At 42.7% G+C, this 23,950-nt stretch overlaps 1 protein-coding gene across 1 annotated transcript in view; it reads left to right on the top strand.

The window, feature by feature from the left end:
- The window catches only part of CMTM4 (CKLF like MARVEL transmembrane domain containing 4), a 33,022-nt gene extending 9,102 nt beyond the window's left edge, over window positions 1–23,920 (top strand). Inside the window, exons 2-4 of the mRNA XM_005495492.4 lie at window positions 7,078–7,254; window positions 16,170–16,268; window positions 17,237–23,920. Coding sequence (XP_005495549.2) covers window positions 7,078–7,254; window positions 16,170–16,268; window positions 17,237–17,407 — 447 coding nt within the window. The 3' untranslated portion in view covers window positions 17,408–23,920. The remainder of the gene's footprint in view (window positions 1–7,077; window positions 7,255–16,169; window positions 16,269–17,236) is intronic.
- The last annotated feature ends 30 nt before the right edge of the window (window positions 23,921–23,950 follow it).

Raw genomic sequence — 23,950 nt, 5'->3', positions numbered from 1 at the left:
GTACAGTGATATTCAGGGCAGAGATGCTGTGCACTGGTGTTACTGGCACCTCCTGAATGCTGGTACAAAACTTGTGACTCTGCTGACTTCAGTGGCACTAACTATTAAATCAATCTGTGAGACTGACAGGGTTTGGCAGTGATTTTTAAGGAAGGTTTTATTTCCCTGCTTTGGTGCCTGAAAGGGAGGCTTGCTAACGGAGCAGTTCAGCTGGATTTAGTCTCCATTTTACCTGTAGCCAGTTTTTATTTTGTGTTACTATTGTGGTAAAGCCTGCATGAGTAGGACCATAGCAGCAAATGGGACTAATAGGAAACCTTTAGTTTCTCCATTTGATGACACTCACTGCAGCAATTGGCACAATTCATGTACTGTAAATACAAAATAAACCTTTCCATTTATGAGTTGTTCACTTCGCTGGGTTGTTCAGGAATTAAGTGATTCATGCAGAATATGAATGGGAAAGTTAAAAATGTGAGACTGTGTTGGGATTTTGTTCATGATTGTCTTGAAGGACCTGTTGCTTATGAAAATATTTTGCTTTGTGCTGCACAAGAACTATAGTTTCTGGGTACTGGAGGCACAGGTTCCTGTGGAGAGGAATTGGTGGGAGAAACCAGTTATGTTTGGCTTTGTTTAAAGCATGGTTCTCCCTATGGTCTTCAAATGAACCTTCCTGTAGGGTGGGGTTGCTAAAAAACTATTGAGGGGCTGTTGTTTATGGGACAGGTGGCACTACATTAATTTTTGTCTAATCTGGAAGGTTTGTTGGAATCTCATTCAGATTTCAGTGGGGAAATGTCACGTGCCTAAAACAACCTCTTGCAGTGTGCCTTGGCTTCAGATGCTGTTCAGTGGTTTGTTTGGTCAACTGCTTGTTGGATAAAACCTAAAATACATCTAAATCAGACTTTGGGGGGGTTCATTGTTTTTGTTTTCTTAGGAAGAACTATATTTGTTTTATCTGTCAAAACCTGCTGTGTGTTTAATGGTACTTGAGCTGGAATTGGTTTTGCATTTATCTAGCAGATAAGAATGTTTGTTGTATAAGTGTGTCCAAGCAATAACAAAACTCTGTACTAATGCAGTTAGCAGGAAATAAGTCACCACATCATGTCTGTAGCTTTTTTTTTGTTCTAGATTCTATGATTAAGTTCACTTTAAGAATTGATGCATTTCTGGTTTAGCCAGTTGAGAATTTCTTCTGTTCACTGTAGTTCAATTCATTTTTTTTAGAATAAGCCTTAGTTTTGATGTCACAAATGCTTTGGGAAAACCATCATTCTGTTGTTGATTTTGGGTGTTGATTACCCTCACTCTTAAATATGACCCTTTCTCCTACTACACCATCAAAATGTTTCAGGTCTCAACAATATGTTCTGTATTTGGAATTGGTTCTCTGCCTGCACTGAGAAGGGGAAGCCTGCAGTAGCTGAATCTCAGGGTTATAGAAAACTGCTGGAGGTGGCTGAAGATCAGCTGATTCAGTAAAGATTCCACAAATTTATTGCACTGGAGTTTTGCCACATTACAGCCAAAAGCGAACTAAGAAATAATGAAAACTTTGCAGCTCTGTGTAAAACACTGGAGGTGCAATGATGATCTGAAACTCCTATTTTCTGCTTTTATTTCTACCATCACCAGCAAAACCAGATCAGAGGTGACTTGGGAGGCCTGGCTGAATTTCTCTGGGTTGGTTTGATTGTTTGTGCCATTAGATCACAATTTATTTAGTTTACCCAGGGTGCTGAATCACTGGTGGTGTTTAAGCTTCCCTTTCTGGTAAGTGTTGTTCTCCTAAACTTTCTGTCTTGCAGGGAAATTTTAATGCTCCTTTGTGATTTAAGGCCCCTTGAAGCCTCTTTCCAGAGTTAATAACACTTTTCATGGAGCCTTGAGGATGCAGAGCAGGAGCAGGAGGGAAATCAGTCATTTTTTGCTTAGGGTGAAAGATGGTTTCCTGCTGGAGGAGCAGGACTGCGTTTGAGCCATATGATCCCAAATATTCATATCTGTGCCAGCTGTTTCAGATGTGGGAAATGCATGTGCTTTGCAAGGAATGAGACCCACTTCGTTTCATGCATAAAGTTGGGGCTGCTGGGCCAAGGAAATGAGAACAATAAATCTAGATTTTAATTCCAGAAAGTTCAAAGTCTTCAGATGCTTTAAGCGGTGTAAAAGCAATATATTCCTCCCTATTTTGTGCATGTGAATTCTGCTGTACCATTAATTTAAACAGTCTGGATGTAAAAATGTCTTGCTAGTGTGACATTCTTTCTGAAATTCTGTGGGTATTTTTCAGGCAGAAAAAATGCTGACCATTTTGTGGTTTTTTGGAAATCATGCGTAATTATGTCATTTAACCACACAATAAGGCTTTCTGTGGTAGTGTTTTAGATAAACAGGAAAACTCATTTTTTACTTTGTTTTCATTGCAGAACTGTCTTTTTTTATTTTTTGTGCAAAGTTCTTTGATTATTTTCCTCAAAAATATAGCACAACATATTCTGACAGGAAAATAAACCATTAGCAACCTCCTAAAAGTTCTTTTGCAGCGCTGGTACCTGTCACAGCAGGTCTTCTCCTTTTGGGAAAGAGAGTGTTTGACGTCTGATCTGGAAAGTGATGTAAATGTGAGCCATTTCCATAGCCCTGGGGCAGATGATTTCTTCATGAAGGGCCCTTCTCCTTTTGCAGGAAAGTTGGGATGAGTTGCTGTGATGGTGGAGGCTGGCGTGGCTGACTCCAAGGACACTGCATCCGGGAGCAGAGGCTCCCTCAGGAATTGGTGGCCCTGAATTGTGGTGGCTCCTGGAGCTGCTCTGGGGGCTCAGTGCAGGAATCGCCCCACCAGTAACACCTGGCACTTTATTCAGGGCTGAAAGCACAGAATGGCATCATTGGGGAGCACAGATGCTGTTTAACCCTCTGCCTGGGGCTCTTCCCTCCTGCCTGTGGGCTGTGGTGGTGGCAGAGGGGATGCAGGGCAGGGATGCTCTGTCACAGCACAGCTCTGCTCACCCGAGCACAGCTCATTCCTGCTGAGCTGCTTTGCACACCAGATCCTTACAGGGAAAGGTGTTTTACTGCAGCTGGGATAGCTCTGCATGGACCTGAGCATCCAGCATTAGCAGATGGTTCTGTTGTGACAAAGTTTTAATGCAATATTCACTGTACACACTCCAAGAGTGGAAGTGGAAGAGAAACCAAAAGTGACTGCTAAAAAAGGACAAGGATTAGTAGTAAAAGAAGGCTGTACAAATGTTAGGGTGTTGGAGGAATTAGAAGGGAATAGAAAACTCTCAAAGTACTCGGTGCAGAGAAAAAACAGATGGAAAGGTTTGTTTTGTCCATCAGAGAAAACTTTCTCTCCTGCCTTGGCCCAAGAAAGCTGTAGCTGTGTTATTTGTGGGGGAGAGCAGTAATTCATATAAGAGGAGATTTCCACCACATTCAACTTCTCATTTTTCCCTGGTAAACCAGCCTTGAAACTTCTGCTTGTGGAAAAACACGTCAAATCTCATCACCCTAAACTATGAAAAGACGTGTGATTTGAAAGTGGGGGTTGCCTCCTGTCTTGGACAAATGTCATGGTGTGTGCAAGGCAGCAGTTTGATCTCCTGTGGGCTGTGGCAGAGCCAGGGGCTCACTGTGCCCCACAGCCCTGCCAGCCTGGGTAATTCACAACCCCATTTGTCTACACTGCCTCACAAGGTACTGATTTCATCAATTACAAACCACTGTGATAATGAATGTTAGCACATGGCTGGGATTTTTTAATGAACCCTCTCACTGGATGAGCCCTGGCCCTTGAGAAGCAGCTTTGGTTCGTGTGTCAGCGTTTGCGCAACACTTTTGAGATCTCTAAGTCATGGGGCTGTGGAATCAACCTTGTGTATTTCACTTTCGTTTCTTGTGTTCTGAGCAGTTTTATTGAAAACAAAGTTAGATTCCTCTCTGGATGAATGGCAGTGAAAGTGATAGTAAGTATGTTTTATTGGAGTTTCATATAACGTGCAACTACAAGCTGGGAGGATGCTTCTGGCAAGTTTATAAATGTGTAGGAGGACAAGATTATTCTGATGTTTTAAAGAGAATATATTTTGTATTGAGGATCGAGATTTCTATTGTGATTAGAAAAAAGGAAGTTTCTGATGAAGTGATTAATGTGGATTTCATGTTTTGCCGTGGCTTAGCTGTGAGGAAGGAGTGGCAGGAGGGAGTGTCTGTAGCACTGGCAGCATGGACAGACTTTGAGAAGGGGAGCAGATATTTTTATTGCAAGAAAAATGCTAACAGATCTAGTTGTAATCTGTTTAAAGGACCAAAGAGATAGAAATAAACATTTTGTATGGGGCTGTTGTCCTTTTCTTGTCTCCCTCCATCAGACAGGGAGGCAGCTGAGGTTTTCTCCCAGTAGATTTATCAGTAGATTGGGCTGCACACCCCAGGCCACTGCTGCTGCTGAATTTCCTAAACTGATGGCAAATCTTTACTTGCATTTGAAATGCTTTGGGTTGAGTCACACCTAAGTGTACACAGCTAAGAGTTTTTTCCTTATAAGAGTGTGTCACAGGTAAATGTATTTTATAGTTTCTTAAGGGATAAAATGAAATCTAAATATAGAGTTGCTCTGGAGTTTATTAATTCTGGGCTTGGGAATATGTAAATAACACAGGATTATTTGAGTTCATTGCTCCAAGTGCCTCTTCAGTACATCATTAATTTCTAATGCTGCTTGCAGGAAACTCTTTGGTCTCTTTTGAGCTTTGCAAGCCAGGAAGGATGTGTTGGCCTTGAGGAAGCAATGCTGCCTGGTGTGGAGAAGAGTCAGTGTCAAAGTTTATCAGCAACACCAGAATTGGTGCCCTGTGCAGCACCTTATGTGCCAGAGATTTTGGCTCCTTCAGCCTAATGTTGGTGGCACAATTCAGAGTTGTTCATGTTTTGAGAAAATGAACCTCATATTTGGGGCTTGTACTGCAATATTTCTAAAGAGTATTGCAGAACCATACCTTTTAAAAGAAAACAAGTGTCATAATATATTAAAAATAGTGTCAAGAAAAATAGAAACTTTATTATATTGGAGAATCTAGAAGTAGAAATTTTGCTGGCTAACATTTAGCATTAATGTGTGATGTTGATCCTTCTTGAAAGAGCAAAGATTGGTTTTTAAAGCCTTTTTTTAAATTTTAAAGCTTTTTTTAAATTGCATTCAGTGTCATCTTCAGTTTTGAGGTTTGTGTTTACAGAGAAGATGAACTTCATGACAAGCGAATACTTTAAAATGAGGTTGTGTCTGGACAGTAATTTCTTTGGTATGTGTGTCATTGCTGAAATCATAGCTTGACTTTGATTCTGCTTTGATTCTGACTATTCCATTTCACACATGATCTTTCTTTCTGAAGCTATTCAGCGTCAAAGATAAAATCTGAAGTGTTTAATCACTGAGTATCCATTGAGAATTTGTTTGATGTGAATTGGCCTGCTCTGTTAGCTGACAAAAATTAGTGTGGCATCTGCTGTCTTTAATGAACATGTGCTAAGTGAACTGTGAGAGGCTTTCCAACCAAGTGTGAGGTTTCTTTTATTAAAGTAGTTTGGTTGAATTTTAATCTGGTTTTAAATTTACATTTTCTGCTGTATTCTGAAGTATGTGGCAGATGAGCATGAAGAGTATTGTCCTTTTCTTAGAATTACTGCTCATGTTAGTGGCAAAAATGCTTTCTTGGTTACTTCTTTCAAAATCCTCTTTCTTCATTTTGCAAGTTTTGTTGTGGGAGGCAAAGACAACCCAATGGATGAAGCATAAAGAGTGTTGAAGGAAGCGTATTTGCAAAACACTGAAATTGGCAAAGGAGGATGTAGCAGAAATTGGTTTTTATCCTGGCTTCTGTCAATTCTAAACCTATGTTTGTGCAACACATTCAGATTGTTGAGTATTTGGCTCTGAGGAAAGAATCTCCCTTCGTTCCTCATCCTCAGATTGAAGTGCTTACCGCAGCCTCGATAGAATTTTGTGGCACAGCAAGAAGAGAATTCTTTCTAAAAAATGTCAGTGGGTGGATGGGGGTGGTTGTCCTGCAAACCAAAGCAAAGCATTCTTAAGGCCTTCCTTGCTTGTCCTGGAAAATGCAGAAACCCCACCAAAACAACAAAAATCCCCCAAACCATCCATGCAGTTGCATCAGGTGTGGTGAGAGCTGTGCCCATGGTGTGCCCCTGCTGTCCCTGCTGCCTGGTACTGGCCTCTGGGGGGATATATTTTAGTTTTATCCACTGGGCATACTTTATTTTCAAGTAGAGCGAGTGTTAGGGTTTTATCCTAAATGGTGAATTCAACTTTTGTTGAAATCAGAGTGCACATGTGTTAATTCATCCTCTGAATTTAGAGTGACCTGTCATTATCCCAGTTCCATGTTTGTGACTGCAGCGCCAGGGGATTTTCCTTCATCTCTAAGCTGCTTGTTTTATTGTGCTATAAAGGAATGATAAAATATGTTTTATATGAAATATAGCGTACTGATGATGATAAATGTGAAAAAGGCAGGCATTTTTGGAGACTGGTAGAAATCCTGAACCTGTTCTATGTTGAATTGATTTAGATCTCAATTGGTAGTGAATTCTAAGTAATAATCTTTATTGACATGTCTTTCAAAATCTCACAACATTAATACTCTGTAATTGTGTTTGAGGTTGACAAATGCATTCCATCTTCTAGTTTTGGAATAGTGTATCATGAGTAAAACATGTAATAAAATGTTTGAGGTGCTGTTTGCATGTTAAGCCAGTGGCCTGCAAGGGTTTCATGCTTTTTGGGTGTCTGGGTCATTTTGATGTTAGAGTCCTTGTAAAAGTGCCCAGGTGTTCTTTGTTGAATGGGACAAATCCAGAAATTCATACATTACTTTGCTTTTGTTTTTGCTCCCTGCACAGTGCCCTGCTGTAAACTGAAATCACACATTCCTGAGCATAAACCGATCGTGTTCCCAATGGAAATGTCAGGAATACTTGTGGCTACTTTCAAAATGTGCAAATCTATTTATTTTTTTTCTCCCCGCTTGTTTTTCTTCGCAGCTTTTGGCGCTGACGGCGTTCATCTGCATAGAGACCATCATGGAATGCTCCCCCTGCGAGGGCCTTTATTTCTTTGAGTTCGTCAGCTGCAGTGCTCTCGTGGTCACCGGCGCTCTCCTGGTTTTGTTCAGTCTCAGCCTTCACACGAGAATACCCCAGATCAACTGGAATCTCACTGTAAGTTCATTTGAATCCTCACTGGGTTAAAAATAGCTGCAAATCTGGTTTAAGTTTGGTCTTTGGGCTTTGCTTTCTCCTGTTGTTTAGTATTGTGTGAGTGTTCTTTATGCTGGGTAAAGTATACATTTTACTTATATTTATTTGGAATGCTAACAGCAGAATGAGCTGAGAAATGTGGCAAGATTCAACTATACTGATAGAACTAAAATCGTGTTCTGGGAGATTGTCTTTGGGAGGACAAACTTCTGCTAATGCCAGCAGTTAGGCTGTGTGGGTGAAATGGATAAAAATGCAGCCTGTAGTTATTTAACTTTGACAGATGCTGATTTACAGCAGCGTGTTGTTCTCTCTTAACCTGGGGTTTTTTATATTAGGACAAATTTGCTACATATATTTTCTTACATTGACTAATACAATCATTGGGCAGTAGTGTATAAATTAAGTGTTTTCTGTGAAAATTGGGTGTTTTGTATTGCCTACACACCTGACTATTAAACATTGACTAGCAATGCTTAACATGTTCTCAGATATGAGGAGTTTTAGGAAGAGAACTGCTGGTGGTGCACATTCCTTTTGTACATGTCTCTATTTTCATGCTGTATTCTGAGTTAAACTTTCAGACTGGGTTGCATAAACACAGTCACAAAATCAGCATGTTAAGTCACTCTAGGAAAAGATCTGTCAGCTTCAAGGGCAATATTTATACCAACTTCTTTGGACAGTACAGATACAGTTGTGCCAGTGTTCTATGTTATAACAGTAATTTTGCAAGTACTGTCAGAGTCCCAGAGGTTTTTAGGCTTCTGTGTGATTTAAAAAAATAAATTTAAAATGTAATGCATTAATGTCGCAGTTTGCTTAGTTTCTCAGCCTAAATGATTTGGTTAAATTGAGACTGGAACATGGAATTAGGTGATTCTTTCTACCCTGGGGCTGCTGAGGAACTCCTCCTGTTGATGAACTCCTCCTAGGAGTGCTTGGTGGATAGATGAGGTGTTGTGTGCCTGAAGTGATCCCCTTGTGGTGGCATCAATTGTGCCTGCATAGCACCTGTTGGGAGATGTTTTGGGGAAGGGGCTGGGGTTAAAAATCCAATCAGTTGTACTTTGGGGTTTCTTTGTTTATTTTATAAAGGTGTGTCAGTTTTTGAGCAGTGGTCAGGCTCTGCAGCCCCTGCCTCAGTGGTACTGGAGCAATGAGAACACTCTCTTTCAATATTTATTACTTCCCTGTGTTTTGATGGTTATTTTTATACTTTTGCAGCCTCTGTATATGACAGAGTTACTACAGGAGTTGCTTTCTGAACAACAGTCCTTCACATCCCTGGGTGCCTTAGGAGGAAGTCACTCCTGCTTATGTATAAATTCATCAAGATAGATGCTTTTAAAAATATATATGACTTTATAATGCATATTTCCCTTACGGAAAGTCTCAGGCCTTGCTTTTAGAAGCTGTGTGAGAAGAAGAGGCTGTTGCAGTGCTTGAAGGAATTCAGCTGACTTAAATTTAGGAAAAAATCTTTAAAATACCACTTTTTCCTAGGAACCATTGCAAACATTTGCTTTCAAATGATCCTATGTATTAGAAAATCCCTGGCCATCAACTCCTATTGTCCAACACAGGATTGTTTCCTTTAAAAGTCTATTAAATTTAGAATTCTTTCCAATGTGTTGTGGATATTGGCAGATCTCCCTTGTCCCTGGCTGGAATGAAATGTGGATGAGCGTGGACTAGGATCTAACAGATATGCAAAGGTGCTAAATTTTTAAAAGATGTATCTTTTTAGCCATTTGGGGAAAAGATATTTGTTTAGATACTAATTAGAGACTTTCCAGTAATTTTCATATTTTCCTGAGGTAAACATGCAAGAAACAGGGAGTTGGTGAGGGCAGAAAAGAGCCTTGTCTGGGTGTGTTGGAGAGAGGCTGGTTTGTTCCTGCAAGATGAAAGAACAGCCCCTTGTCTGTGTTGTGCAGCACTATCAATAATATGCAAAAATGCAAAAGCTGGGGAACCTGTCAGTGGAAATTTCCATTTCCTTTGTGCCTCAGAGCTCAGAGGGAGCCCATTCTGCAGGGAGACAGGAGTGGCCCAGGGGAATGGGGAGCACAGCAGCTCCTGCTCCACCAGGAGCTTAGGCATGTTGCTCTCAGAGAGAGCTAATGAATTCTGCTATGGTTTAGTCTTTGCCTAAATTATCTTTTTCTTTTTTCTAAAATTCATGATTTGCATCTCATGTGATGTACAGGGAGATCTGAGGGTCTGGTATCCAAAGGGTGAGTATATTGGAATATGTATCCCAATATAACCAGTTAGATGGTGCCTAGGCCAATTCTGACCTTCGCTGCTGGGCCACAGGCAGCACTGCGGTGTTTTACCCCAGAGATACCTTGGCTGGCGGCAGAGTGCAGCGGGGCACAAGACAGGACTCCGTTCTCCTCAGGAGAGAGCTTCTGGCGATGGTGGAGATAAAGAGAGTGGATTCTGCTAGAAGGTTGCCAGATGTTTATTCCATTGGTACAGAGGTCTGCACTGGGCCACTGCTGCTAACAGAATACCGGCCGCATGGTCTCATTAACTTTATAAGCTCGGGGACAGGGGAAGGGGAGGGGACAGGTGAGTTACCAACCAGGTGAAGGGGGCAGGGTCTCAAGGGAGGATGACACTTAGACAGGCCAATGACCCCCAGGCCTGAGAAGCATCCTTTGAAATCGACGAATCACACGACGCCTTGCTGGTATGTTAGCCTGATTGACAGGGCACACTCAGGAAGGGGGCGAGGGGGCAGGGAGAGAGGCATAGGCACACCTGGGAAGGGACTCGGAAGTTTAAAACAGGACATTGCAACACACCACAACAGGTGAGTGTGAGCTGGCAGCCTGCAGGAGCAGGAAAGGTGCTGGGGTCCTGGGGCTGGGCTGGGATCCTGCCCTGGGATCTGCTCCTGGAACTGGGATCCTGCACTGGGATCTGCTCCTGGAACTGGGACTGGGATCCTGCCCTGGGATCTGCTCCTGGGGCTGGAACTGGGATCCTGCACTGGGATCCTGCACTGGGACTGGGACTGGGATCCTGCCCTAGGATCTGCTCCTGGGGCTGGAACTGGGATCCTGCACTGGGATCTGCTCCTGGGGCTGGAACTGGGATCCTGCCCTGGGACTGGGATCCTGCCCTGGGATCTGCTCCTGGGACTGGAACTGGGATCCTGCACTGGGATCTGCTCCCTGGGCTGGGACTGGGACTGGGATCCTCTCTCGTGCTCAGGGAGACGCCTCAGTGGTGCCAGGGAACACTGGAATGTGGCAGTGTCCCTCGGATGGAAGTTTGTGTGACAAGGGAAACCTGTTTACCTGAGTGCCAATGTGAATCATTGCATGATCAGCCTGTAGAATGAGCTGTTGGTCAGTGTGTAGGGAAAAAAATCTTCCAAGACATTTTGACCATTGATTTTTTGCTTTAAATTATTTTCTTGGAGCACTCACTGGCATTATGGAGTGTATTTTTGGGAGTCCAGTTCTGGCTGCAGTTTTCCAGCTCAGAAGTGAGGCACAGAGCTGAGCACAGCACAAAATCAGAGCTGCACTGGACTCAGCCCCAGGGAGCAAAGAGGGACCCAGGTGTGTGTGTTAGAACACACAGGGCAGCTGGGAGTTCTGTGCTGCCTGAACACTGATTTCATCATCTCTGCAGAGCTGCGTGCTTTCTGTTTCTGCAGCAGTGAAACCTTCTGTAGCACAGCAGCTGACACTTGAAGGAGTTGGCAGAAAATTTCATGTGACAAAACTGTCCTGTGCTGCCTTGCCTCTGCACAGTGTAATAACAAAGCCATAGCTCAAAAGTCCTTCACAGGACCATCTTGAATTTTATTTATATTTTAAATTTATTTTTTCCCTTCTGTTTTGAAAAAACCATTTTGCTTTCCTTAGCTGTTGAATGAAAAATTAAATCAGTCATCCTTGACCCTTATACTTACTGCTCTCAAAACAGCAGTACCTGTTAAGGTTAAAAATGAACATTTTATGTGTTTAACAACAATTGCAAGAATTCATTTTCTCTCGGTGCTTCATGGACTGTTCTGGTTTGGTGCATGGTGTAAATGTTACTCTGTAATAAATGCAGTCTCTAGTTTTAAATACAAGAAACATCATGTATTTTGGTAGTTATTGCAGGTGTGGTCTGTTGCTTTGTGACAGTAACTTTCTGAAATTTATATTCATGGGCTCTTCTATTGGGGAAGCAGTGCTTATGTGTATCTTGTGTTTACCTAGGTAACTCTAAATATACAAGGAAAAAAAGACATGGCAATTAATGCTCATAGGGTTCATTTGGTTCTTTCTACCTAGCACTTAGTTTTGCTTGATGAACCATGTTTCCATTTTTAATTGTAGTGCAAAATACTCAAACAGTGTTTAATAACAGAACAAAATTCTGGGAGTTTGACCAGAGGTGCTCGGTTTACAGGACTGACTGGTGTGTTTGTAACCTTCAACTTGACAACTTCATATGGAAGCAAGGGAAGATGTTCCCAAACCTTGCAAATAAAGCACTGGTTGGAGGAAAAATTAAGGTAATTGTAAAAAAAAAAATTAATAATTAAAAAATATTAATAACCACACTCCCCCTCCCTTCCCCTGACAAACAAACCAGCAAGCCTAAACAAAACTAAAAGGAAATGTTACTTTGAGCTCTGTCTTCTATGGAAGATAAATCAGGTGTCTGATTCTGGCACTGACTTCTGTCAGGTTGTTGAAATGTGCAGGCTTTGCTTCCAGAGTACATCAGTTTAGCCACTTTAATCTCCATCAGGATGTAAACTTCTGGATTTCAGAAAGCAAATGACAAGAGCAGGCACCAGTTTAAATGTGATATCTCTGTTTACAAAAGTTTCAGCTGCAATATGGCAGAGTTTGCCTTTTGAACAGTACCTGGGCACTTGTGCAGGATGATGTACTGGATATTAAAGGCAGGGCAGGAATTTTGATTGAATGATTCCTAGATATTTTTCTTGGCATAAGCCCATCTTCATCCATGAGTTACAACATCTCCTCTGCCTTGTCCTGCCCTGAGTGGGACAGAGAGCAAATCCATGGCCTTGGAAACTCTCAGCTGGACTGGCAGGACCACTGGGACTGAGCAGAATCCTTGCAGATAAACTAGCAAGTGACCAGGAGTCATTTGTTCACTTGAATTATTTTGGAAAGGAAGCAGCAGCAGCCTGGAGTGGGTTTGATGCAGCTCAGAGATTTGATTCTGTTGTGGATGGCAGCTCTGCACAGGATTTTATGGCACAGCACTCTGTCTCATGAGGTTGCTGTAATTTCAGCAGAAATTCTTCTACCTCTGTGATGTGGTTTTACTTTGTCTATAAATATAATAGCAAGAGCTTCAGCTCCATCATGGACAGATTTGAAGCAGCTCATGTTTTTCCAATTAGTTTATTCTTCCTATTGTCACGATTATTCATTTTCTCTTACGTGGAAAAAACTTGCAGTATTTTAGGGAGTGTCCTCTGCTTCTTGCTGTAGCTTGTTTTCTTTTATTTCTCCTCTTACTTCACCCCAAACTGCTGAGGTTTTTTTGCTTTTCTTATCTTTCTGCTCTAAGTAGTAGCTCCCATATTTTGGATTAAGGCCCTCCATTGCTATTTGCATTTGTGATGTTACCATTACATGTATATGTGACAGTGTTACTGCTGTCATTGCTCCTAACGCTCCAAAGTCTACTCTGGGGATAGAAAATAATTTTCATTTTAGCTTTTTTCAAAACCCAGCCTCATTATATGAATGTGAATCAGTTGTAATTGCATTAGAAGGGTTTGACCTAAACGGGGAAAATGGAGTTGCAAAGATGAATAAATTGGAGCTTCAAGATAGAATCACTTCTTTAGATTTAAATTGTTGAATTCTCTGTGTAGAATTCGATATTCTTTGTAAAAATTAAATTAGAATAAAATGCCAGTGATGACAGGTTGCTGCTGTACTTACATCAAAGTCCATTAGAAAAGGCATCAGCAGTTTCATTTCAGCAGGATTTTACATTTTGCAGGTCCATGTGTAGCATGGAGCTAGGTGATCAATGTGTCATGTTGGCCCTCTTGCTTACACTGAGCTCCTTTGGAAGGGTCCCCAAGGTGACAATTCTGAACCTCAGAGGTCAGCAGGATTAATTAATGAGTACATCTGACCCCAGAAATCACAGACCATCATGTGCCAAGCACAAAATGTGTGTGTGTGTCTGAAAAAGCATAACCTGGATTGTATGAAGTGAAAGGATAGAATATTAAATACATCTTTGGCTGTTTGTTCTGATGCTTAGGCCTCCTACATTTAAAATTAGCTTCATTTTGAATATGGCTTCTGCCTTAACTTGGAAGCTGTTGGTTTTGTTTTGCTGTCAGTTTTGCAGGCTGTCTGATGTTAAGCTTTTAAAACAACCAGTGTTTTTAATTGTTTGAACACTGGAGTCTTAGTGCACACAGCTCAACCTTTTTAATATTCAAAGCAGTTTAGGTTCTTTTGATTCATACTGTGAGAAATTTTCTCCTCCTTTCAATAACTTCTGAGGCTCTTCTCTGTATCTTGTCCAATTTTTCAACATTCTTTTAAAAATGTGGATACTGGAACAGGGTGCAGTGTCCCTGGCAAAAGTAAGATTACCACCTTTCGTGTCCATAAGTCCAAAGGAATGCAAAAGTGATTTTTGTCCCTATTTTTGGTCATGGCAGCACCTCTTGAGATGCCTGCCTGCAGTAATTACCAAGTTCTTCTGAATTATTTCTTCTGGGATTTGTCTCTGTTCTGCAGCTCCCTCCTGCAGATGCCAGATGTACTCTGGTAGTAAAATACACAACTTGACCTTGAGTTGAATTAATTTCTGTTTTTTTAATTATCCAAGGGCTGTCCTCTCCTCAGTATTAGTTTCCCCATTCTTGGTGGCAGCTGCAGGAGCACAGCTGAGGTGTCAACTCAGAGCTGCACAGGGCCACGCTTGGAGAAACTCTGTCTGCCATTGATTTTATAATACTGCTCTTTATGTAAAGTTTAAATTTCATCTTGCAAAGAAAAAGTTATAGAATAAAAACTGCAATACCTAGTTAATAGAATTTGGGTTTGTTTGATGTCCTAGGTCTCAGGTAGCATCTACCTCAGTGAGCTTGAGCAGGGGTAAAACAATAATATCTCAGTACACAGGCAGGTGAAAAATTGGTAGGAATTTTTAAGACCCACAATTTGCTTTTGTTTCTTTACTATTTGATTAGAGTTTGGGTCTTACTGGGCTCGTGACACCTGGATGTGAGTGTGGCCGTGAGCCATGGGAACCTCTCTGGTCCTTGGGAAGGTCCCTGTTGGAGATGAGGCTCAGGTGCAGTCTGGACACTCAGTGCTGATACCCAGCTGTGCTGAGTCAGTGCCCTCAAAATAGAGTGATAGAGTGTGTTATGTGTATATATATATATATATATATATATATATACTCAAAATAGATTGTGTTATGTGAGTAGCACAGTGCCAGAACCTTCCATTCCTGCCCTGTGTGTCTGCAGCATTCTGTGCCTGTGGCTGGGACAGGAGATGGGTGGGCAGGCTGGACAAAACTGTTCCCTCCAAAAACTCCTTGTGCTGTGGAACTGGAGCGCAGCTGGGCACTCACACCCACAGGAGTCACTTCAGAGTTACGTCTTAAATCTTCTGAGCCTGACTTCTCATTGCACTTCACAAGATGCCCTTTGGGAAAATAATAAAATAATTATTTAAAAAATGGAAAAAGTGAAGGAGCTGTAACAGGAAGTGAGCCTGCCTTGCATGTGGGAGAAGAGAGTCAAGTAGAACAAATTGTCCTAAAATTCTAATTGTCGTGATTGCTTTTATATGGTGGGAGTTGTCATGTTCACTGTGGTTTTGTGGTTTTTTTTTTTTTTGGTTTTGTGTGGGTTGTTTTTTTTTTTCTTTACCTCAAGGCTATAAGTAGCACAACAATCTTGAATTGAAGGTTTTCTGTCAATCCCTTCTGTCTGTGGTAGTATTCACTTCTCACAGATTTGATGTTTGTGTTGAATTTCTTGATTCCTCCATCCTTGTCTCACCTGTTCATTCGTGGTGGCTTTGTGGTTTGGAAATGGTGTCCCCCAGTTTAGTGGGAGCGTGCAGACAGTGCAGGGTCCACACACATCAGATGTGAAAGGTGTGCTGATAACACACTGAGCACCTTGTCCTGAACAAATCTGAACTTTGTTCCTTCTCTTATTTACACCTTCGGGTATTTTTTCCCTCGAGCCTGATCAGTTAGTCTTGTATTGATGTAATCACTCTTGTGCAAACACCTGCCATTCAGAATTCCTCCTTTGGTTCCAGTGACATGTGAATGACCCTGTTTGAGGTGAGGCAGGGCAGCATCACCATCTGAACACCAGAGACAGGAATTGTGTGGAGCAAGTTGTTTTCCTTTGCTTGGAGCAAAGCAGTTTTCCCTGAGCATGCTGCAGTGTGTATGTTGTAAAATGTCTGTGTGAAATGCCAGTTTTATGCAATAAATAGGTAAAACCCCTCTGTTGTTACCCTGCTGGCAGCTGTTACTGCCAGCAGTGGCACAGGAGGTGCAGATTGTTCCGTGCAGGAGGAATGGGAAGGCTGCTACCGGCGTGTGGGCTGTGCTGGGTGTGAGCAGCGCATGCCAGGCTGGCTCAGGGCGAGCCCTGCGCTGCCAGCTGTGCCCTCTGCCAGCCCCCAGGGGATGTGCCAGGGCTGCAGGGGCTCGGGGGCCCTGGCACTGCAGCCCCTGGGGCACAGCCTCTGCCTCCCTGGCACACCTGGGCCACCAGAGCAACTGCGCTTCGTGTTCCAACCTTCTGTGTCATCGCTTCTGATAAGGCAAACAATCATCATTTAATAATGCTACTGAATTTGTTTTTTTAGGATCTGGTCAACACTGGACTCAGCACTTTCTTCTTTTTCATTGCCTCTGTAGTACTGGCTGCTTTAAACCATAAAACTGGAGCAGAAATTGCTGCTGTGGTAAGAATTTCAACTTGTTTCTATCTGACTCTTACCTTGTATTAAAATTAACTTTTACTCATTGATTGAATACACCTGTTGCCTTTGCCATCACAACTTCTAATTTCACAGTTTGCTGTGAGATAGTTATTTTAAGAATGCTAACATCCTTGGAGCTTAGTCTGAAGGCATGAGGCAAGAAGAGCAGAAAAAAGACTTGCAGAGAACACTTTACAGTTGAGCTCACCTTTCTCTTTGGTGCCTTTTCTTTGGTGCTCTATGGTGCAAGCCTATGGAAACAATAGAGCCAAAAAAAAAAAAGTAAGAAGTTGAAGCTGCTTATGCATAATTTGCTTAGTTCTTGCTCAGTACAGAAGATTTTTTTGTTCTTTGGAGTGAGTGTAGCAGCACTTCAGGGTTTTAAATCTACAACAGTCAGTTCAAACAAATTACTTTTGTGTGTGAGTTGGCTACCTCTTATTATTTTCTTGTTTATTTTCTTTTTAACCTGGTTTTTAAAATCACACGAGTTCTGCAGAGGCATAGAGGCTGATGCTCTGGACTTGTCACTTTTTGTGTGCACTCCTAGGAATGAATGAGCTTTTGGATGAAGAGCTGGTTTCTTTACAAAGGGGTTCTTTACCTTGAGCTGCACTGCAGGATTTAATTCTCATGCTGGTAGTCAGAGAACTCTGCTTTCTGGGATCACTGATCTCAGCTGCTTTTGCAGGTTCTGTAGTTCATTGAGAAGAAAAAGTGTAATTTCCCAGGTGACGATGATTTATCAATGCAAATAACGTGGGAAGCGGAACTTGTGAGGGCTGTGCTGCGAGGCTGCCGCTGTTGTTTTCACCACGCCCCGCTCCGTGCGTGTATTCCCGCCGGTGTTCGGCTTCCGGGCCACGCTGGTGTTCGCGGTGAGCTTGTGAGTGCTTTGCTGCGAGGCTGCCGCTGTTGTTTTCACCAGCCCGTGTGTGTGTGCCCCGCAGGTGTTCGGGTTCCTGGCCACGCTGGTGTTCGCGGTGAACGCGGCCGTGGCGGTGCAGCGCTGGCGGCTGGGCCGGCGGCAGCAGAGCCGCCCGAGCAGCGAGTACGTGCGCGCCCGCAGCGAGTCCCGCGAGGTGGTGCACCGGCCCGAGATCCAGCGCCTGGACGCCTGAGGGCCGCCCCAAGGGAAAAACAGCGCCCAGCTCCCTCACGGAACAAGGCTTTGGCTTGATTTGAGCAGGAAAAGGTGCTTCGAGGCTGGCGAGGATGCCCAGCCCTGCACGCGTGCGGAGATGTGTTGAGCCGGAAGCTGCTGTCGTGGAGGCAGAAAATGGTGGTGGTTCCAAAGGAAGATCCCCTCAAGGCCTCCGCATAGACACGGGCATATATTATAGCTCCCGGAATATATAGTATATGTCTGTTCTGAAGTGTGTCACTGCTTTGGATTACGTGCACAGAGCTCCCTTCCCTCTCTGGAGATGCCCTGCTCCTGCAGCTGCCCCGGGGACGGAGCAGCCCTGCCCGGCTGTGAGGGAGGAGATGGAGCCCCAGCCGTGCCAAGGAGCCAGGGGCACTCAGCAATAACTCAGCCAGCGGGGCCTGTCCGTCCCAGACTGTGTCTGTCTGTCTGCTCCTGCCCTGAGCTCTGCCCAGCTGCCTGCCTGCTGGAAGCCGTGCCGGAGTTGTGCTGGTGCTGGGCAGGGCCCTGGCCGAGCGGGGGCACCGAGGGCACGGAGCTGCTGCCTGCTCCTGTCCTGACACATTCCAGTGTTCATTCCAAAGTGGGAAAATAAATGTGTTTAGGAGATGGGGTGCAGAAAAGGGGCTTAAGGGGCACAGTAGAGAGTGAAGGGGTTGTCATCCTACAGACTTACATTCCAGCTGTGGCTTTCTTTTCCTTTTTTTTCCCCCCTTTTTTCTTTTTTTTTTTTAAGGTTCAGCATTTCCAGAAGTTTTTGCTGGAACTTGCTTTCCCTCTAAGCCCAGGGTAAGCAAGAACTAGCAAAAATGTATGTGCTTTTAAAGTGTTCTAAGGTTGCAATGTTGTGATTCATGTAAGGTAAATATTTCTTTTTGGAAGGATGGTTGTTCTAAAATTAAAACTTAATTGGTGGTAGGTGAACCTGATTTTTATTTAACTGGGTGTTTCTGCAGATTTTTTCCCCTTAGGATTCTTTGAAAAATGAATTTAGCTAATTGGAAAATAATATGATTGTATTGATTTGTTTAGAAATAGTTTTACTTAGCTGAAGTTTTTTTTTTTTTTAAGTTTTCCTTGTACTTCCAGTGAATGAATTACATTTTCTCTACTCAGAACTCAAATTCAGCAGTAATGGGCTAGATAATGTCACAATATTATTAGGAAGATGTCTCTTGATATTTTCCTATTTCTTTGGTGTTTTCATCTCTTCACTGCATTATTTGGCATTTGTGTGCCTGAGTGAAGACGGTACGTGTGGGAGGAGATCTCTAGAACTGAACTCCTTTGTGGTGTGAGGAAAATGGAAATCTGTGCAATTATTGGGATGGTTTGCCGTGTGTGACTGGGTTTGTGTGTCCTGCTGGAGCTGCCCTGCTCAGGTGAGTGCAGCCCTGGAGCCTTAAGGACAGTGTGGGTGAGGTATTTACCACTAAAACCAAGTCACACCAAACAGGAGATCAGAAGTGCCTGGGCTTTTATAGTGCTGGAGGGAGCTGGGGTAGTGGAAGTGTGAACCTAATGCTGCAGTGTTCAAATTGAGCAGCACAGAATTATTTTGACGAGTGAAAAGGTGACAAAGGTGATGCCTTTCCATTTTCAGTGTATTGACATCTGTAGTGCATTTCACCTCAGTGGCTGAGAAGAAGATTAAAATTCAGAGTTACTGATGAGGTTAAGGAAAATTTGCATTTTTGTAGTGATTGATGGTTCACCAGTTCCTACAGTAACACTTTATTCCTGCAGCTGGGAATGCCAGGATTCATTACTCACATTGTGCCCTGAGCCTAGCACAGCTCTCAGGTGGAATCCAAAAGAGAACAGTAATTTTAAAAACACTCTCTGATTCACTTTGTGAAACAAATGTAAATGTGTAATTTCCTTATTTTTGGGACCAAAGATGATTTTAGTATTGTATAGTATATACTTTCTAAAAAAATCTTAAGCACTTACAGCTCTGCAGAGACATTATTTACTATTTGGATTATATAGAAGGGAAATAAAGTAGCTGTGAGAGACAACTACATTTGAAATATTAAGATCATTTGATGTATCCATTTCCCCTGAGTTAATTTTACACAGTATATTGGAGAAGTACTTCTTTAAGACTGTTACTTAAACTGCAGTCACACAAAAAACCCTTAAGGAAGAGGGTAGAAAGTTTAATTTTTTTTTAAACTTGCTTAGAGAAGTGACATTAAATTGCTTCTCTCAGCCAGTTAGTCTTGCTTGTAATTGCTAGCACACAGGGATAATTTCTTTTTGTCCTTAAGTATGCTGTTTAGCTCCATAAAGGGACTCAAACCCCACTGTAAATAGAACAAAATGAAAGCAAACAGCTGAGGTTGGTAGGAACAGGATGCTTGAAACAGTGAGGGTTTGGATGGGTGCCCTTTGGTCAGTTTGTGTGTATTTCTGGGTGTAGAAATGACTGAATTGTGCCCTGTGCAGGCATCCAGTGTGTGTTACCCAGGGAGCTCTGCCTGGAGCTGCTGTCAGTGCTGCAGGAGCCCTTTGCCTGTCCTGCTCTGCTGGGCTTGGTGCCACGTCCTTGAGCTGTGCAGGCAGCCCCAGGGGAGCTCCCTCACGTGTCTGAGTAAAGCCAATCCCTTCTCCTTTCCCCCTTTTCCTTTCATCTGGAATATTCGTGCCTCATGGATCAAATGCTTTAATATTTAATTCTTGCTAAGCCTCTGTTGGTCTGTGCAGTGCCAGGAAGATCAGAATGTGTCCAATGTCCCTTGGTGTCAGCTGTGGTGCTCTTCCCTTTCCTGCTGGCTGGGTGTTGTTGCTGTGGGCCTGTGGAATGCTGGGGCTGCTCTGAGATTCCTGGTGGGAATCTGGGAGGGTAGAGTGACCTCCCTGTGCCTTCTGAGACAGGCACAGGCCCCAGGGAGCTGAGGCTGCTGCTCACTCATTCAGGAGCACAGCATCGGCACAGATCTGTGCCTTGGCAGCAGCTCCTCACCCTTCACTTTAAGGTGTTTTTTACGTGGGATTTCAGTAAAGGAGCAGCCTGTGCTGCTCTTTGCTTGGCTTTGTCACTGTTGTGACAAACACTTCCCAGGGTTTGTTGGTCACTCTGGTCTCATGGCACGCTCTGGCATTGTTTCAGCTCTCTGCATTCCATTGCTGCTCCCAGAAAGGGGAGGGAAAGGTTCCCACTCCTCCCTGGGTAGCAGTTTATGTCCCCCTGTGAATTTCTGGCCATGTCCATGTGATTTCCCTCCCACCAGGGCAGAGCCAGAGGTTCACGGAGTGCTGAGCACACAGCAGGGACAGGATCTGCTACCCTGGACTGTTCTGCCTCAGTTAAACACCAGCTTTTCGTGAGCTTTAAGGTCCCTAAATGAATTTGGTCACCTCTCCACTCTTTTGGGGATGTGCAGGCACAGCAAATTGTTACCCAATCTGTGGCTTGATTAATGCAATTCTTTCTTCCTCCCTCTTCCTTAGGCCTCTTTCTGTATCTGTTATTTTCTTGTCTCATGTCATGTTGTAATAATTTCTACTTGTTTTCTTTCACGAGAGAAAAAAAACCTGACCAAAAATCTAAAATAAGCAAGAATAATTTTTATTTTCCCTGTCAGCCGCTTGGCCACCTTGATAGATCTGCTTGACCTAGTCAGAGTGGTGCTGTCCAACCTGAAAGGGTTCCCTTGTTTTGGGGTTTTTTTTTTTTTGGGTTGTATTTTAAAAATCTGTCTATAATTTAACCATTTGTATGCTAAAAATAATCTTTAAAAAATCTACTTACACTGTGATTTTTGGTAGCCTTTAATTTAGAGTATACAACACAATCTAATTTTCTTTTGGGATATGCAGCTTTCAGAAGTGTTCTTATATATGCCCAGAAATGAAAGTTGTCTATTTATCATAGGAATGTGATTAGATAAAGTAACCTATCCAGAATCCCAGTGCAGCTCTTTCATATGTGCTGGATGGACTAGTTAGTGAAATTGCCTTTTAATCTCTATGGGTTAATAAATATTTTTTTATAACTAGCCACAGATATTCCTTTTTAAATTATACTTGGCAAACAGAAGATATTTAATTTTATATACAATATACATAGTTACCTTGATTGACATATTTATAACATAGAGCTTTGTGTTTACTATGAAGGTTTTATCTGTATCCCATGGACTTCATGGGTGAAACTTTGAAAAGTCAGTTAGCATTTATGGAAAGTTGTGGGAACTTTCTCAATGGCTTCACAATGAGGACACAGGAGCATTTAAAAGGCAATAGCCAGATTGTTTTACAGAGTATCTTATTTTTTGATTGGGGCTGGTCCCTGCAGCTATTTTAATAACATCTGGATGTGAGTAACAGAATGGAATATGAGCATCTGCCTCTTCTGGCTGGCACAGGCTATTGTCTAGAGCACAGGAAATTTCAGGGTATTGTATTGTTTTGCTTCGGACAAATGTCTCAATAGACCTATTTAATTAAAACCTTCATGTGTCTGAAAGAAAACATCCTCCCTTAACTAGGCTGATTTATCACTTTTGGTACCCTTTTAATCTCAAAAGTTGTGTTGTCGAATATTTTAAGTGATGTTCCAGCTATCCTGATGTCTGCAGGTTAAAGTGGTCCTGGCTAGCACCCTTTTATTACAACAATTGCTACCTTCATTTTTCTACTGTTTCTACTTTAATCTTGAATGTTTACCAGTTTCTATTGTTGGATCTTGTGGAGGGAGAGTCTCTTAGCACTACAGCTCATCCAGCTTTAACTCATTCATCACAGTCCTGGAGTAAGAAAATATTTTGAAATATATATTGTGGCCAATTTATTGCATTTTAAAATGACTTCTATACTTAAGACACAACATTTATGACATAATAGGACGAATGACTTAGCTAATCATTGTATCTGTCTAGACTTACTCTCTTTTGTGTTAGTGTCATTTTGAAACTATTTGTATATGTTGAAGTTTGTAAGGGTTCAGGAACCCACAATGAAATAGTAAAGTATGTATTTATTTCTCAAGATAATGCTCAAATTTGATTTGGAAGTTGACACTTTGTATGTCTTTTCACAGAATTGTAAACAAATACCGAAAAACTGCTTCACCTAGGGTGCCTTCCATGTGTGGTACTAACACTTGTCATTCACAGGAATAGAGATGTAAATTTATGAATCCAGCAAACACTATTTTTGTAATGTGAGTCACTGACACAGCTCTGGCCTCGCTGTGCTTTGTTCCCACCACCACCAGGTTTGTGGCTGCTGTGTCCCTGCCTTCCCTCCATGTGCCCTGGGTCTGATCCTGGGCAGCCACAGCTTGTGTCTCCTTTGCTCTGCCCCCGGGCACATTCCTGGTGCTCCGGGTTCTGCTCCTTGGGCCGTGTGAGGAAAGCTCAGGGTGGGGTGTCTGTGTCCTCAGGGCTGACCCTGGCTCCCTTAGACCGACTGCAGCCCAATCCAAACATTCCAATTCTAGCTCATCATTTATGAGTTACAGCTTCTGAGGAGGGAGCATCCAGGCCTGACCAAAAGACTTCACCTCTCTGGGTTACAGGTGCTGTATTGACAGGTTTGTAATTGCAAACAGCTCAGAGGAATTATGGAATCACCAGGTTAGAATTCTATTCAGGCTGAGCAAAGGGGATGCAATTTTCCTTTTTTCATGAGCACAAATCTGCTGTGCAATACCCTTGGTACTCTGGAGTTACAGAACCCTTGGTGCATCTCTTGAGTGGTGCCAGGGCAGCGCCCAGCTGTGTCCTGCCCTGGCAGTGCCCCCTCACCCAGAGCTGCCCAGGGCTGTGGGGTTCCAGCAGGCAGCACGTTCCCCTGGAGCCAGCTCACAGCCCTGGCGAGTTCCCGCTGTCCTGCAGAGCTGGGGCTGCAGCAGCTGCTTCAGCCAAGGTGGTACCTGCAGCTGGGAGCACCTTCCTGCGTTCCCACAGCTGAACTCCCTGCTGGCACACTGCAGCTGCCAGCCTGCCTGGGAAAGGAGTCCTGGGAATGCCTGACCAAGCTCAAAGGCAGGTACTCGACAAGAAAACACAACCTCCTTGTGTAGCTTGTTTCTACACCAGTAACCATCTTTCAGTTGTTCAGTTCTTTCTTTGGTGTCTGTGCTAATCAAAAAACACAAGCTGAAGAATTGTAAAGTCTTGCAATACACAAAGCAGTCTTGGTTTTAAAATCCATGCTGTTGCAGCATAATTTAAATGGTGTATTTATCAGTTTTAAATGTCATTTTTCTTTTCCAGTCTTTTGTATATGGGCACAATACTTTTTGTAAATTTTTTTTTATTTAGTTGTCTTTCATGTCTTTTCTTTCTGGTACTGGAAGATTTGAGCTCTCTGGGTTTTCACGGTACTCTTCTGATCATTCTTCATAGTGGTAAAAGTCTGTATTTTTGTATGTAGGAGAAATGGAAGTTTTCTAACACTTATCCCAATCAATATAGTACAAAATCATTTGTGAAGGACTTCCTGTTTAATAAATGGACATATTAAAGTACTAAAACTGTGTCTTCATCTGTGAACATGGCCTGGG

Source organism: Zonotrichia albicollis, chromosome 13 (assembly GCF_047830755.1).
Source record: "Zonotrichia albicollis isolate bZonAlb1 chromosome 13, bZonAlb1.hap1, whole genome shotgun sequence".
Classification (NCBI taxonomy): Eukaryota; Metazoa; Chordata; class Aves; order Passeriformes; family Passerellidae; genus Zonotrichia; species Zonotrichia albicollis.
Note: the sequence above shows the minus strand (reverse complement) of the source record. Positions and strands in the feature narration are given on the sequence as shown.